This window comes from Syngnathoides biaculeatus, chromosome 18, assembly GCF_019802595.1.
Source record: "Syngnathoides biaculeatus isolate LvHL_M chromosome 18, ASM1980259v1, whole genome shotgun sequence".
Classification (NCBI taxonomy): Eukaryota; Metazoa; Chordata; class Actinopteri; order Syngnathiformes; family Syngnathidae; genus Syngnathoides; species Syngnathoides biaculeatus.
Window position 1 is genome coordinate 4959874 of NC_084657.1, and position 14388 is coordinate 4974261.

Genomic DNA, 14388 nt, shown 5'->3' on the forward strand with positions numbered 1-14388 from the left:
AGAATGTGCTCTGCAGCACGTCCAGTTTGTGTATGTGCAATTCACAGCGCGTTGCCATCTCAAACTGCGGGGCTCTGATAACGCAACAGCTTATGAGGGGGGAAGACTTCCTCCTTCCTGGTTGAATAGATCAGTTCCGCTCTCTAATTTGGAAGAAAATGGACTCACAAGACTGCAGGAAGATAGTTCGTTGTTCCTTAGCGTTAGCCAAAATGCCGGCTCGTTGCATTGCTGGATATTGCTCGAACACTCGGGAGGATGTTCTCATCTTTTCTGTTTCTGCCCGCGCTGCCTCTTGCTGACCACGACACCAAAGCGGTGCCCTGCCTTTTGATATGCAGGTGGGTTTTTTTTTTTGTGTGTTGTTTTGTCCTGTAGCCACTTGGTGAATTGGCGAGATGAGACTTGATCAAAGTCAGGTCTGAGCTGTGTGCTGTGTACCTCCAATTGCAGGCCAATGAGTATGTGGAAAGTTGGTCTAGTTTCCATACTCATGTGCTAAGGCATTGTTGAAGTAATGCGACGTCACTCAATGCCAGCCGTGTTAGGATTTTGATTTTCAAGGCTCACAGAATGCGGTGTTCTATGGTTAAATACTTACCAAATATACCAAAAGAAAGCATGAACTCTTCTTTCAGCACACACACAAAAAAAAAAAGATTCGAACAAACATTTCACATTTTCGAGTCACTTCTCAGAATATAGAGATAAATCTTTTTTTTTTTTTTAAAACCATGCAACAGTAACTTTGACACTTGTATATCTTTTTGCTTCTTGTCCCAACTTGGACATTTGAAAGTGTGAAAGTGAACGTTTTCATTGTATAAGCCATCTAAAAATCAACATTCAAGATTGGCTTTTGAGTGGGAAATAATCATCCATCTATCCATTTTCTGAGCCGCTTATCCTCACGGGAATGTTGGAGTCCTCACCCCCCACCTATCTTCAGGTAGGAGGCAGGGTACACGCTGAACCGGTTGCCTGCCAATCGCAGGGTACATCTAAACAAACAACCATTCATAGGATACTTTCCGAGACCCGGTGGGCAAGTGGTTAGAGCAGTTCTGAGGAATGGGGTTCAAATCCCGGCCTTGTTTGTGTGGTGGAGTTTTCATGTTCACCCTGGCCCCGCGTGAGTTTTCCCTGGGCACCCCGGTTTCCTCCCACAGCCCACGGATATGGATTAATTGCTCAGTTCACGCACACCTCTGACTCAACTGACTGATTACCACAATTCACATTCTGAGAATACGACACATTTACTTTATCGCTTTGTGTTTGTCCACTTTCAGCCTGCGCTTGGCACCATTTTTGTCCTGCAAACACTGAATATACAATTAAGGCGGCATGTTACATCTAAAATAGTACATTGCTGCCCTCTTCGAGCGATTATCTATTAGTAAAATTGTTTCCAAGATCTCTGTTGTCTATGGTGCTGTGTCAGCACTTCCTCTAACAATTCCAGTAGAGGGCGGGAGGGTGTTAAACATGAATTAATACGTGTTTGGCACAGAACAATGTTTTAAAGAGTGGTACTTGTATAATATCAGCAAATAAATGAGTTAATCAACAGCAAGTATCGGAGATGTGAGGCTGAGCCAGATTGTCGAACCGTTGTGCATCCGTAAGTCAGCGTAGTAGCGCCACAACAAGTGACAGATTAGACATGCATTTGTGTATTTGTTTACTGACAGTCCAAGCTGCTGGTCATCAGTCTGTGCCCAGAGGACCAGAGTCCTGCTTATTTTCATTCCAAATATCTAATCAGAGGATTGATCCGGAGCATTGACTGCAGGCCAATGCAATTAGCTGCCTGATTGGACAAAGCCTACACACTTCCTAGGGTCCTGGAGAAACCAATACAAAAGCAAAATCTCAACTCCAAGACCACAACACCATGAATAATGCCTGAGGTTCCTCATGGGACATGTTTGGCTTCACCTGAACGCCATCTTAAAGACACACGAAATGAGGATCATCAAACAGAATGTAAGACAGAGGTGGCCAGGGGTCAGTTTTAAGTCCACTATTTATTAACTGAAACGTAGGCATCAATTCAATTTCTCCATTGCTTTGAGTAACAATTTACTGTGACTCAAAAGAAAAGAGTTGTGTACTTTGTGCAACAGACCATCGATGACCGAAGAATCACCGTGTCGCAATCATTTTTTTGGTTTGGTCCAATACCACAGTAACCCTCCAATATCTGGAAGGATTTGTGCTGATTTACAAATGACAGCAGACTAATTTGTCTTCATTTAGACACGAGCTGACTTTCGGACCTCCGGTGATGTCATGGTGTATCTATATTCAAAGATTAATTGGAATTTATAGCAACAATGTTTAATCTTGGGTGAATATTTTATTCATCACGCCCAGTGTCATTTTCATGTTGCACAGTGGTTGACAGTGGATTAGAGGTTGCAAGTGCGAGTGCGAGTGGGTTCCTGTCACCCTCGACCATCCATCAGTCACGTTAAGTCTGAGGGACAGACGTGCAGTCATGTCGGCCGTCATTCACCAATGATCCCTTTTTGCTGTAATAACAGCAGCTCCGTGTCTGCATGTGTGTTATTGTAGACAGGCACAGAGCGATTAAAGGTGAGGAAACAGAATGCTAGATAATGAAGAATGAACTGATAAGGGAGGCCGGAGAGGGCCGCACGTGCATGTGTGTAAGTCCGAGCTGATGATCTGGGGTGGGATGGTAAGGAGAGGCCGGTGGTGGTTGTGGAGTTTCGGGACAGAGGCGCGCATGCTAAAACAGCAGTGAGACAAGAGCAGGTTGCTGGAAGCTGGCTCGGAAAAGCAAACACAGGATCAAGCGACAGGAAGCGCCTCGCTTGGCACAAAAGGGAAAGCCACAGCTTTTTGCCCGCCCCCCCCCCCCCATGCTCTGAAGAGAGAAAAGGGGAATTGTTCGCAGAGATGACCAACCCAACATGTTAAAGTGGCGTGATTAGAGATCTAAATCAAACTTCATGACTCATTTTAAGTCGACAAACTTCAAAAGTCCTGCCAGTGGGCAAGCTTAAGGCCAGAGACTATTTGCTACTTGGGTTACTAGTGGTAAGACCACTTCAACAGTTTCATAAATACACCATAATGTGACCATGTAAAAAACATTTTATGATAGATTCATTCCATTAGCTTTAAACATAAAGCACATGTGCAAGCATTTTAATTAAAACCACAATTAACATTTTTTTTCAACAACAAAAATTCCATGTTCAATACTCTACATACCGTAGTGTCGATGTACATGCCTATGGCTTTAGGAGGCGGCGAGCGGTCTGATGTGTTACACTGGCGAGTCTTTGCGTGAGGTCTCGGTGTGAGTTGTGGCCCACAGCAGGTCCGACGTGGGTGTGTTCATTGGGTTGGTGTTACCTAGCTCTCCTGGCTCGCAAAAAAATGTGCATCAACAACCGCGTCTCTCTTCCGTTACCATCGGCGATAGTCACAATTTTTTCTCCGACTTCACTCGAGCGGGATCCTATTTGAAGCTTGCTTGGAACTCACGTTTAGGCTGGCAACATGAAAATTAAACAACTGAATGTCTCTTAACTTTGAAAACTCATTTAGGGCAGTGATTTCCAACCTTGATGGAGTCAAGGCACATATTTTACAATTGAAAAAAATCCCACGGCACACCAACAAAAGTAAATGTCACCAAAAATGGATCGCTTAATTACTGGATGTACTTCCTGCCATCTAATAGAAGAGGATTTTTTTGTTCGGTCTGTCATTGTGCCTCACTGGCATAAATAGATGAATAAAGATACATTATTTCTTGGAATAAATGTTTTTTTTTAGCAATTACATAAAATTGGATAACTTCCCATGGCACACTGTTTAGGAATCACTGACTTAGGATACTAGTAATTCATGCATAGAGACCGACTGCTTTAAAATTAAAAAGTCTTATCGTGGTGAACACTAATCCAATTGTCAGATTTCCAAATTCAACATATCATTGTGCCATCTGATTTAACAACATCGAGTTGTTCAATTCCGACGGTGTAGGGAAGAAAAAAGGGTGGAAAAAAAGCCACAGCACCATTCCAAGAATGATATTGACGTAACATGCATGATTTTGAAAAACATCAGCAGACAATAGCGATGAGAAAGCAGGGGACATCGGCCTGAGAGCCTTGTTTGACGAATGAGCTCAGTATATCTCCTGTCACACAATCACTTTAGTTCACCATCATGGGCGCAGGAGCAACCAGGAAAAAAAACAAGGATGACAAAAGTGGGAGACCTGAAGAGGAGAATCACAGCAAGAAAACACAAAGAAGGAATGAAAGCCGAACGAAGGTCAAAGTTTGTCCCCCATTCTAAAATCAAATGAGTGTGCAGAGTAGCGTGGTTTACGCGCTAAATTTCCATGAAGAGCGAGAGCACGTACGCTATGGTTTATTCACATGCTTGAAATACTTCAGATAATCTTATTATATCTCCATCTTAGTACCGTACGCATTCGATGCATTCAGACAGCGGACGTGAGCCCCCTCTAATCATCAGCCAGAAAATCGCGAGCACCTGGGGGAGCTACTCAATGAGATCCCGGGTGTCGAAAATAGCTACACAAGTATGTCCCTGTTGAACGCTGACAACTGCTGCCTCTTAATAGGGCAAAAATGATACTATTTATACATCATGGATTTACACCAGGGGGCTTGGTGGGGCAGCTTAGAGCAATGGGCTCACAGACCTGAGGACTGTTGTTCAAATCTGTGTGGGGTTAGCGCGCTCTCACGGTGCTTTTGATTGAGTTTTCTTCAGGCACTCGGGTTTCCTCCCACATCCCAAAAACATGCAACATCAATTGGACACTCTAAATTGCCCCTAGGTGTGAATATGAGAGCGACTGTTGCCCTGCGATTAGCTGGCAACCAGTTCAGGGTGAACCCCGCCTCCTGCCCGATAGAACCCGGGATTGGCTCGGGCACTCCACGACCCTCGTGAGGATAAGCGGCAGAGAAAATGGACGGATAAGATACCGTAAATCTTGATTCTGAACTGTACCTATCAGTATATCAAATGAAATTTACAGGAATGATTGGACGTTTTTTTCGTTTTTTTTTTTTCATTCAGTGTCTGACCATCATTCCTTCCACTCCGGGTGGGGGGTGGGTATTTTTACGGGTTTGCGTGTGTGTGTGTGTGTTTGTGAGAGAGAGAGAGAGAGAGAGAGTTTCCCAGACAGGGCCGGATGAGTCGTGCTCTGTCAGGCCCAGCTGAGCCTCACGCTTCGAGCCTTTGCTCATTGTTCCCATGTTAAACAAATAGGGCTTTTATTTTTGTTTAGCTTCTACGGTTAATGAGAAAACGTTTTATAAGCGTCCGCAGACTAAATTGGGACAACAAAGTGCCGGATAAATCCACAGGAGACAAATGTGTTTCCAATAAGCACAGAAGCACACATTCCAATCAAAACAGCACCTCTAGTATAACCCACGGCATCAGTAATGATATAAACTCGAGATAGCCAAAGTAAACCATCGATTGATTTATTGATGGATTGATTGATTAAGAACTCTATTGTGATGAGTCCATTTTTCCTACACATTAGTTTATGTCTGTATTCTTCTGTGGATATTCAAATTGTAATTAAAAATGCCAACACATTAAAATAACTTTGTCATTTAATGAAATACCCATCACTGGTGTAAAGAGTAAGGGGGGAAAAAACAGAAAATGGATGAAGCAACTTTCCATGACACATTGCTAGTTCATCCAAAAGTTGCTTCATGTTGTTTCCCAACTTTTTTTGAGCCAAGGTGCACATTTTACCCCTCACGCCAATGCCAATGAAAAATGTTCTAAAAATGTGGATGAGCAGCTTAATCATGGGCCTTCTGCCAGTGGAAGGACATGTAGTTGTTCTGCTTGTCACTACATGTCGCTGGCATAGAAAGAAAACATTTTCAAACCAGTTTGAGTAATTGCATCATTTCCTGTGGGTTGCCCGATGAGCTCTCATGACACACTTGTGTGCCACCAGACGGCACTTGGGATTGACACCTCTAATCAAGGTTATTGACAAAAAAGTAAGTCAAAGGGTTATGAGTTTGAAGATGGTGGACTTCAGATCCAAGGTGTTAACGACCCCTTTTGACCTGTAATTTCCCACGAGTGGCCCCTCGACATCTCCCTGAGGGCAAAGTCAATCAGAGGCAGTTTAACATCATCACTCATTGATTTGAGGCCACGCGTGTGCACGCACCTCTTGCACTTCCAAGCACACATGTATAAGCTCACCTGAGGCTCAGACCAATGCCTGATTTACGGCACGTAGGCCATTGTCTCTCCTTTCATCATACCCCCCCCCCCTCCCCCAACTCTTAAACACATGCAGTAAATAAGCATGTGTGTTTGCACAGCCCCATGAAAGATGATAGGACACAATCAGTTCACAAGCTCCACTGTGCTCTCTGTTCCTCTTGTGATGACAACCCCAGCCCCCCCAACACACACACACACGCTTGTCTTCTGCTTCATTATTGATTCAGGTACATGTGACATCAAGCTTTGTATGCAGATATAATCACAGAAATTGGCTTTGTACAGCACGAGCTATGTATACCCGCTCACAATAGCCCCCGTTTCCTGTTGCACTTTATAATTTGGCTGCCGTTGGATGGAAGTCTTTGTCGACAGTGGGAATGTAGGTGCAACTCGTGCAGGACTGAGCTTCCCTATTGACTTTGTTCCTCACAGGCATTTTGCTGGCAAATGCGCACTCTCCACTTTGGTGAGGAACGCAGCAAAAAGTGAAGCAAGATTTTGAAAGGGCTGACCTAATACTGCAAACATTGCCCTTTATTCCGTAGTTCTATACTTTATAAAAAAAAAAAAAAAGTGTCTGCAGATGTCTACAGATTTTGGGACCCACCCACATTTAGGTCAAAACATTCCCAAATGACACATCAGCTTGCTGACGTCAACAACACAACCACAAAACCACGACATGTTCTTGGTTGTTTCACAAATTGGTACGATTGATTAGTTTTAAGCAATATTAACCAATTTCAAGTGGTGAAAACAGTTTGACAATACATCTACAAAATGCTCCTGAACACTCAAAGTGTGTGAGAAGTGTTGTAAAACGCTGCGCTGCTTATTTTCTCATTCTTCGTAAGCCATGTGCTTTAATTGTCTCCTACAGTAGACTGAAAGTCTGCATTTCGTAGACAATAACAAAGGAAAATAGTGAAGTGACATCAATTTGAGGTTTTTTTTTAGTCAATATGGAGACAAGTACTGCATGTGTAGATTAATTTCTGCCTCATACACCAGTTTACACACTTCATTGTTGTATTTATTGGGCTCTAAAACTTTCGAAAAAGAGTTTGGGAAGATGATGTAACACAAGCATTTGCTTTTTGAGCGTTAAGTCTGGCGCCGTGTTCATACCATGTTCTATTCTCATTTTTTTTGTCATCATATTATTTTGCATTGAAATTGAACACAATTGTGGGGATGCCGTTGTGTTCATGTGCGTCATAATACTAACTTGAGCAAACCAGTGCTTGGAAAACTCAAGAAAGAAGAAGTTTTCTTTTCTTTCTGAGAAGTTGTTATTTTGGAGCTGTGAAGATTCTGCCCAATAACGGTATAGAAAATATGAGTAAATACTACCAGTTTATAGTACAGCAGATTTCTTTTTCCACACAGGCTATGTGACAAACTGGTCTCCAGTTGTCTTGATGAAATCACATGACACATTGACATATTGAGTTTGACGGTGTAGAAGGGGCACTCCAGGGGGAATTAGTCACTAAATGGTTGCTCCAAAATGGAGTGATACGGTATTATTGGAAATGACTACCAATTTCAGTTTCTTAAGCAAAAGATACAAAAAGAGAACTTGTTTGCAAAATACGACGTCTGGAAGCTGCAGGTTCTTTTAAAGCTTCCTCTTTAAAGGATCATGAGGGAATCTCAAAATTCACAAAACAGTAATTAAGCATAAGAATGATCCAAAATACTTAACATGAGAAACAGAAGTCATACGGCGATCAGAACAGGACATCGCATTGCTTCATAGTATGTAGATGGCGATACCCCCCAAAATGGCTTTTTTTCTTAAAAATTGATTAAGCTTTAATCACCTATTGATTCATTTCAGACAGGCTATTAATACATTTTGAAAACATCTGGAGTTCAAACTTTGATATCGACAATTATTCTGACAATATTCTCGCCCTGGGTCACATTATGTCATATGCAGGGAAAATGAACACTATGTGAACACTTAAGACAGATTTATGTTTCTGCAACTGCGGTGGAAACAGCGGCCACTTTGAAAATTTGTCATTGTCACATAAAAAATATACACATCTCACCTTTCCACTGCTTTCCTTGATATGTTCCTATAGTTCCATATAGCATGTGTATAAAAGAATAACTTTTTCTTAATGTTTCATTTTTTTTTTCGTATTTTGCGTCTCCGTTGGGAAAGTCCTCAAATTTCAGGGTGAAAGAATTACATTTAGCACCTTTTTTTATTTCTGTCAAATGCCGAAAAGAGTCAAATATGGCACAAACAGTATAAAAGATTAAACAGAAGGCATTCATGTTGAAGTATTACTCTTTCGAGATTGCAGCTGAGACGACTTTAATGGCATGTACTGATACCTGCACTGACCTTATCACTGCCCAACATGGCCGTGACAGACCAGCCCAGACGATGATGCTGGTAGTTGTCTTTTTGTCCAGAAGTACTCATTCTAGACAGACAATGGAAATATGCAAGTAAAGTACCTGTAATTGGTGTCTGGCTTTATGACACTGGAACAGCCTGACATTTCCCAAGACACATAAGACCTTATGTGGCGTCATGTGGCTGTAAATTTACATGAAATTACAGGCTACTAGTTGCATTACTTTCACAGTAATTTTACTGCAAATATTTCACTGTAAATTATGGCAAAATTACAACCACACATTTAAATCTCCCTATTCGGCATGGCATAGAATTCCTTTGTAATAGCAGTATGTATCTGTAAACTCACTAAAGTGGCACCTCTACTTATGAATGTCTCTAGTCACGAAAAATTCAGGTTACGAAACGCCTCCTTGGAAAAATATTGCCTGTAGTCTCGAAGAACATTCAGGATAGGAAAGGAAAAAATAGGCACTGGATTCGCAGCCCCCAAATTTCACCAAATCTAAACATCCTGTTTCGGTCATGAGCCATCGGTGCGAGGGAGCACCCAAATGCAGCACTCCGAGGCAAAGGCATGATGTCCAGTGGCTTTTATTCCAGAAGCAGTGTCTGCACCCGGTGACCCGGTGCAAACTCAATGAACTGGCAAATGCCCGTGACGAAAGCTCCAACATAAATACATGGTCAATTAACATGCCGAATGCGCAAGAGCTGGGACGAGTGCGGTGACCAGGCCACGCCCTTCCTGGCAGTGGTCCAGCCCTGCTCATGACAGTTTCTTGGTTTGTGTGGGACCATTAGGCTGCATTCACAATGGCTATCGTACCGTAGCATCTTCCTGACGTCACCAAATCAATCACTAAATTGTTTCGCTCCTGAATACATGAAAGAAATGCTCATAGAATACAAACCCAGTAGGGCTCTGAAATCAACTGACTCAGGTCAAACAATGGAGTGCAGAGTCCAAAGCAAATGTGGTGAAGCAGCATTAAGCTACTATGCTATTAAAAACAATGAAATAAGTCGTCAACAGAGGTGACGTCAGCCCCAAGTGTGATTGTTTTCAAATACAGAATAAAACCTTTTTTTTTTTCCAATGCGTTTTGGAGTACTTCCACTTTTCAGTGATATTTCGTGCACTAAAAGCTGTTTTAATTGTACTTTTTCAAATGTTTTTATTGATGTATTTGAATGCTTTTAATCGTGTAAAGCGCTATACAAATACATTTGCTTTGCTTTGCTTGAGTACATGATCGTTACACTTGCTTTGAGAACGGAGCTTGTTTATTGGTAACTGCCTGATTGTCTGGGAGAGAATCCAATTAGAGGTTGGGCACATGGCAGATGTGGACTAAATCTAGAAACACGCAAGGATCACTGTCTGAATCAACAGCAAGCACATAGTATAACAGACAGCAGAGAATTTTCTGAGAGCATTTTTCACATTTGCACACAAAGTAATGACATTGTCTCACTCAGCCTGGCTTTATTTGCATATTATTATATTTTATTTGAGGTGAGTATGACGTAAGATACTCAAACATATGGCGCCGAACAGAATAATCTCAAAGATGAGGTATGCACAGAGGTTAGCGAAACCGTGAGAGGACCTTCGAACAGCTGACTTCACGAAATCTTTTAATCCCGTTTCTACTTGTTTTATAATCCTGAATTTGTGTACACTGGGAACACGGGACTGCCCCAATGTTTGTTTGAAATCAGATGCCTTCTGAGACAGCTGGTTGAAACAGATTTGTTTTATTCCTCCTCAATGTGGAACCCAAATTCAATTCCACATATGAGCTGTCTCATGTTTCATGGAGCACATCACACACATTTGTGCGACTCTCTGTCTAATGGTCCAGCACCTTATTAGACGGGCTATTATATTAGCGTGTGCTTGCTGGTCAACCTTATTAGGCAAGATGTTGTCATCACAGAGGATTCTGTGTTTTATCAACACATTCAAAGACAGGAACGCACACAGTGTCAGTGTGAAACCGGATCAAACTTTGCAGGACGGTGAAGTGTCACTCATCCATCCACCCATTACCTGAGCCGCTTATCCTCACAAGGGTCACGGGAGTGATGTGTCACATCGCCTTTTGAAAATATTACATGATGAGCTGACTTTTTTTTATTGTCAGTTCTCACAAATCGTATCTTCTATGGTAAAGAAAATGTATGTTTTACAACAAATATTTACAATAAATTTGCGGAGTCACTGATGGTGTAGTGGTACACACGCGTGGGATCGATTCCCGCTCAGTGATGGTGTTGATATCCGCCCTGTGATTGACTTGTGACCAGTTCAGGGTGTAGTCTGCCTTTCACCTGAAGTTAGCTGGGATAGGCTCGAGCTCTCCTGTGACCCTCTTGAGGATAGGCTGCTCAGAAAATGGATGGATGAATGAATTAGCCAATTATTTAATTTGATTAAAACCCATTATAATACATTTTTAAGAAAAGCAGATAACAAATACTATTGTGCGTGCATGGACAATATATTTCCCATCAATGGTCTGGCTTCTGTGAGGGAAATGAACCAGGAGTTATTTCTCTGCAAAACCAGAATGTACCTGTCTAGGCTGCAGACCAGCGTCCATTGGATAAACACATATACATCTATACATATTTATATAAATCCAACGTCTGCAACAATGCTCAACAGGTTCCCTTACTGCTGCATTCCCCTGAAATATGACAGCTGGCTGGAACTCTTTTTTTTTTTAAATAAAGAAAACTGAATACACCTCTGAGGTTACTGCCTCCTCACACAGAGGAAGAAGACACGGATATAAAAAATACACAACCCTGAAGAAAACCATTTTGGAACTTTGAGATGCGTGGAACAAATGAAAACAATTCAATTGGAAAGAGTAACTGCAATCCTCTGGAGAAGAATTGCGAAGAGAATGAATGAGCAGCAAGGCACGATGTGACTTGGATTCTACTCGGATGTGAGAAAGATCTGTGGCCTGCGATCCTTACCGGATAGCCTTGTGTTTTCTTCTGGCACCACTTCAGTAGAGCATTCCTCCGAGATCCCCCATACTCCCGCGCGAGTGCAGCCAAGGGGTCCGTACTTTCCACACCATCACGAGGGAAACACAAAGCACAAGTACACAGTGAGAAAGGGACATATGGTGTGAGAAGCGATAAGTCTATTGATCACAGAGTTCACACTCCCCGACAGTGTATAGGTCTTTGACGTGGCAATGGCGGAAAACAAACAAATAACACCAAACAATTAAATTATTCCTACACAAAGATTCCAAACACACACACGCACAGTACATGAACTGCGTTTCATATGTCACGAATATTGTTCTCAAGGTCATCTGAGTGGTGTTTGTGTTGTAACTCGGGCCATGGGAAGACCACGACGCCCGGTCATTGCTCTCAAAATGGCAAACACGTCACTCCCACTTGGCTGTTAAATTCATTAGCTCTCCCTTTGAGGCGCCGCTTAGCATTGCAAATTTTGCACAGCTACGTGTGCACACGCTCATCACCAATGAATGGTATTCGTTGCGTAATCGTCCAAGCGCCATACCAAAAACAGTAATAATACACTGCTGTTTGGATAGACTCAAATAAGGAACTAGAACAACAACACTTCACTGATAAACATTCTCCAAATGAAAGCACAAGTGGGAGTTCTAATATCGCTGTAAATGAATGGCACGTGGATGATATTTAACGCGACACTGGTCAGGCGGGTTTATCAACGTTAAAAGAGGATTGCGGAACTGAGGGTGCCTCGAGACTGAGGGATGCCAAAGTAGAAGTCTTCAACCACCCACAATGTGACAACGTAGGGGTTTCCAAAACTCAGACACTGCACAATGTCTGTTTGCATACACAAAGTCAACAGGCAGTCATCATCCTTAAATGTTGCCTGTTGCAGTTGTGCATCCAGCAAAAACAAATGGACAGCGCTAATAGTTTATGAGGGGACTGTCTGAGTCATGCTCATCTTGGGAAAAGGACATCTGCCGGTGTCAGTTGAACATTTACATTTCATAAACAATGGTTCAGGAAGAAACAAGTCAACATTTTTGTTTCTATAATTTGTGTTGACATTTGGTGCCTTTTACCTCCAACTAAAAGAAACAATTTCTAAAAAACAAATGAATTAATAAATGAGGAGTTGAAGTAGACACCTTAGTTCCACATGTGTCTTGATTCCTCATTTTAACAAGCCCTTTTGTATAATTCCAGGTTTGGGGAAAAGGCTTGGGGAAGGCTCTTTTTCAATTCCATCACGAGCAAAGACATTGACATGGAGTACATTGCACAGAACCCTGACCGCAACCCCATCAAACATCCTTGGGATGAACTAGAAGCGAGATCGTGAGTGAGCAGGCCCTCCCTCAGGTCTAATTTCTGTGACATCATACTTCAAATTGAGGAGACTATCATCTAAAATCTTGTAGAAAACCCTCATATACTGTAGGTGCACCTGTAGACCACTTGTCCACACAATGTGCATTTTGCTGTGCAGATATTTGACAGAATTACTGTATTAAACTAACCGTGCCCCACCTGAACATGCTGTTGGCCTGGTTGCAGCCAAAAGAAGCCGTACGGCTCCTCAGGGACGCGGGACTTTTGAATATAGACTCCAGGGATGGACTCTTCCTCATCAGGATGTTTGGTTTTGTATCTTCTCCACTGGCTGAAAATTTTCCTGGGGAATACGAGGATGTAGAAATCAGTCTTGTGCGATAATGTCCAGTATTTTATCAAATTTGAGTGATAAGGTATATGTATTATACATTAAAAACAAAAACTATTGAAGAGGTGAGTGGGAATAACATGTCACACGCGGTATGCATAGAGAGTAATAAATAGCCCAAAGATGCACCGTGGTCACCTGAGGACGTCTGAGTTATAGCACTGAGGCTACCGCAAATTCACTTTGAACAAGATGGAGTCAGTGGTTGCATGTGTCAAGTAATGATGGAAGAAGTACCAACGTGAAATTATCATAAAAGATTGGTAACCACATTTTCTCCCTTGTCATAAAGCTACTCTCCAAAAGGTTGGAAATCATTTTATCTGTCAAAGAGCCGCACTAGCGACTGCACATCTGACCTTTTGGTCTTTCTACAACGTCTGTCTTGTGTTGCCAGGATAACAGCCTCCACCTATTTGTGTGCAATTTGACTTAGATGTGGAATACGCCTCTCCGAATATTGTAAATAAGAATAATAATATGTTAAAAAGGGATTAGGATCAACTGCAGTACATACTGTGAGGATGAACAAAGTCTCTGTGACTGATTCTTTTTTCCAACAACTCTGACAAGGGCTTTATGTACGACTGCCTCTGTAAGAAATAAAAACAGACCCTATCAAATAATGATTGAGGATGGAACAATAAAGAAGGCTCACAGTTGTATTAAAGTGAGCTAAAGGTCAACACTGCAGAAGGGACAAACACATAAATAATATCAAGTCACGTCATATTTCCCCCCGGCCATGCACAGTCCTGCCATAGCTGGACAGCAGCTGATTTAGTGAAGGTCTGGAGCTACGTTGTCTAACCTGGATTGGCGAGACTGCAGCGGCAGGTGCTGTGCGCGTAGGGATTCCACTTAGTGGACTTCTCGGCGAACTGTGGATTTGAACTGTCAGGCTGGGTCCATCTGAGAGACATAAAAGCAGCATCATATATTAAATCATGAATTGAAATTCTTTTTACTG

The 14388-nt window shown here is 42.2% G+C and overlaps 1 protein-coding gene across 10 annotated transcripts in view; it reads right to left on the reverse strand.

The window, feature by feature from the left end:
• specc1 (sperm antigen with calponin homology and coiled-coil domains 1) overlaps positions 1–14388 on the reverse strand; it is a 53964-nt gene that overhangs the window by 5578 nt on the left and 33998 nt on the right. For 9 of the 10 annotated variants that reach the window (XM_061802723.1, XM_061802722.1, XM_061802724.1 and 6 more), the window contains 4 exons: positions 14230–14330; positions 13936–14011; positions 13226–13370; positions 11669–11762 (listed from right to left, as the gene is read on the reverse strand). In XM_061802723.1, coding sequence (XP_061658707.1) covers positions 11669–11762; positions 13226–13370; positions 13936–14011; positions 14230–14330 — 416 coding nt within the window. Of the gene's footprint in view, positions 1–8656; positions 8739–11668; positions 11763–13225; positions 13371–13935; positions 14012–14229; positions 14331–14388 lie in introns of all 10 variants that reach the window. The other variant, XM_061802725.1, reaches the window with a different exon arrangement.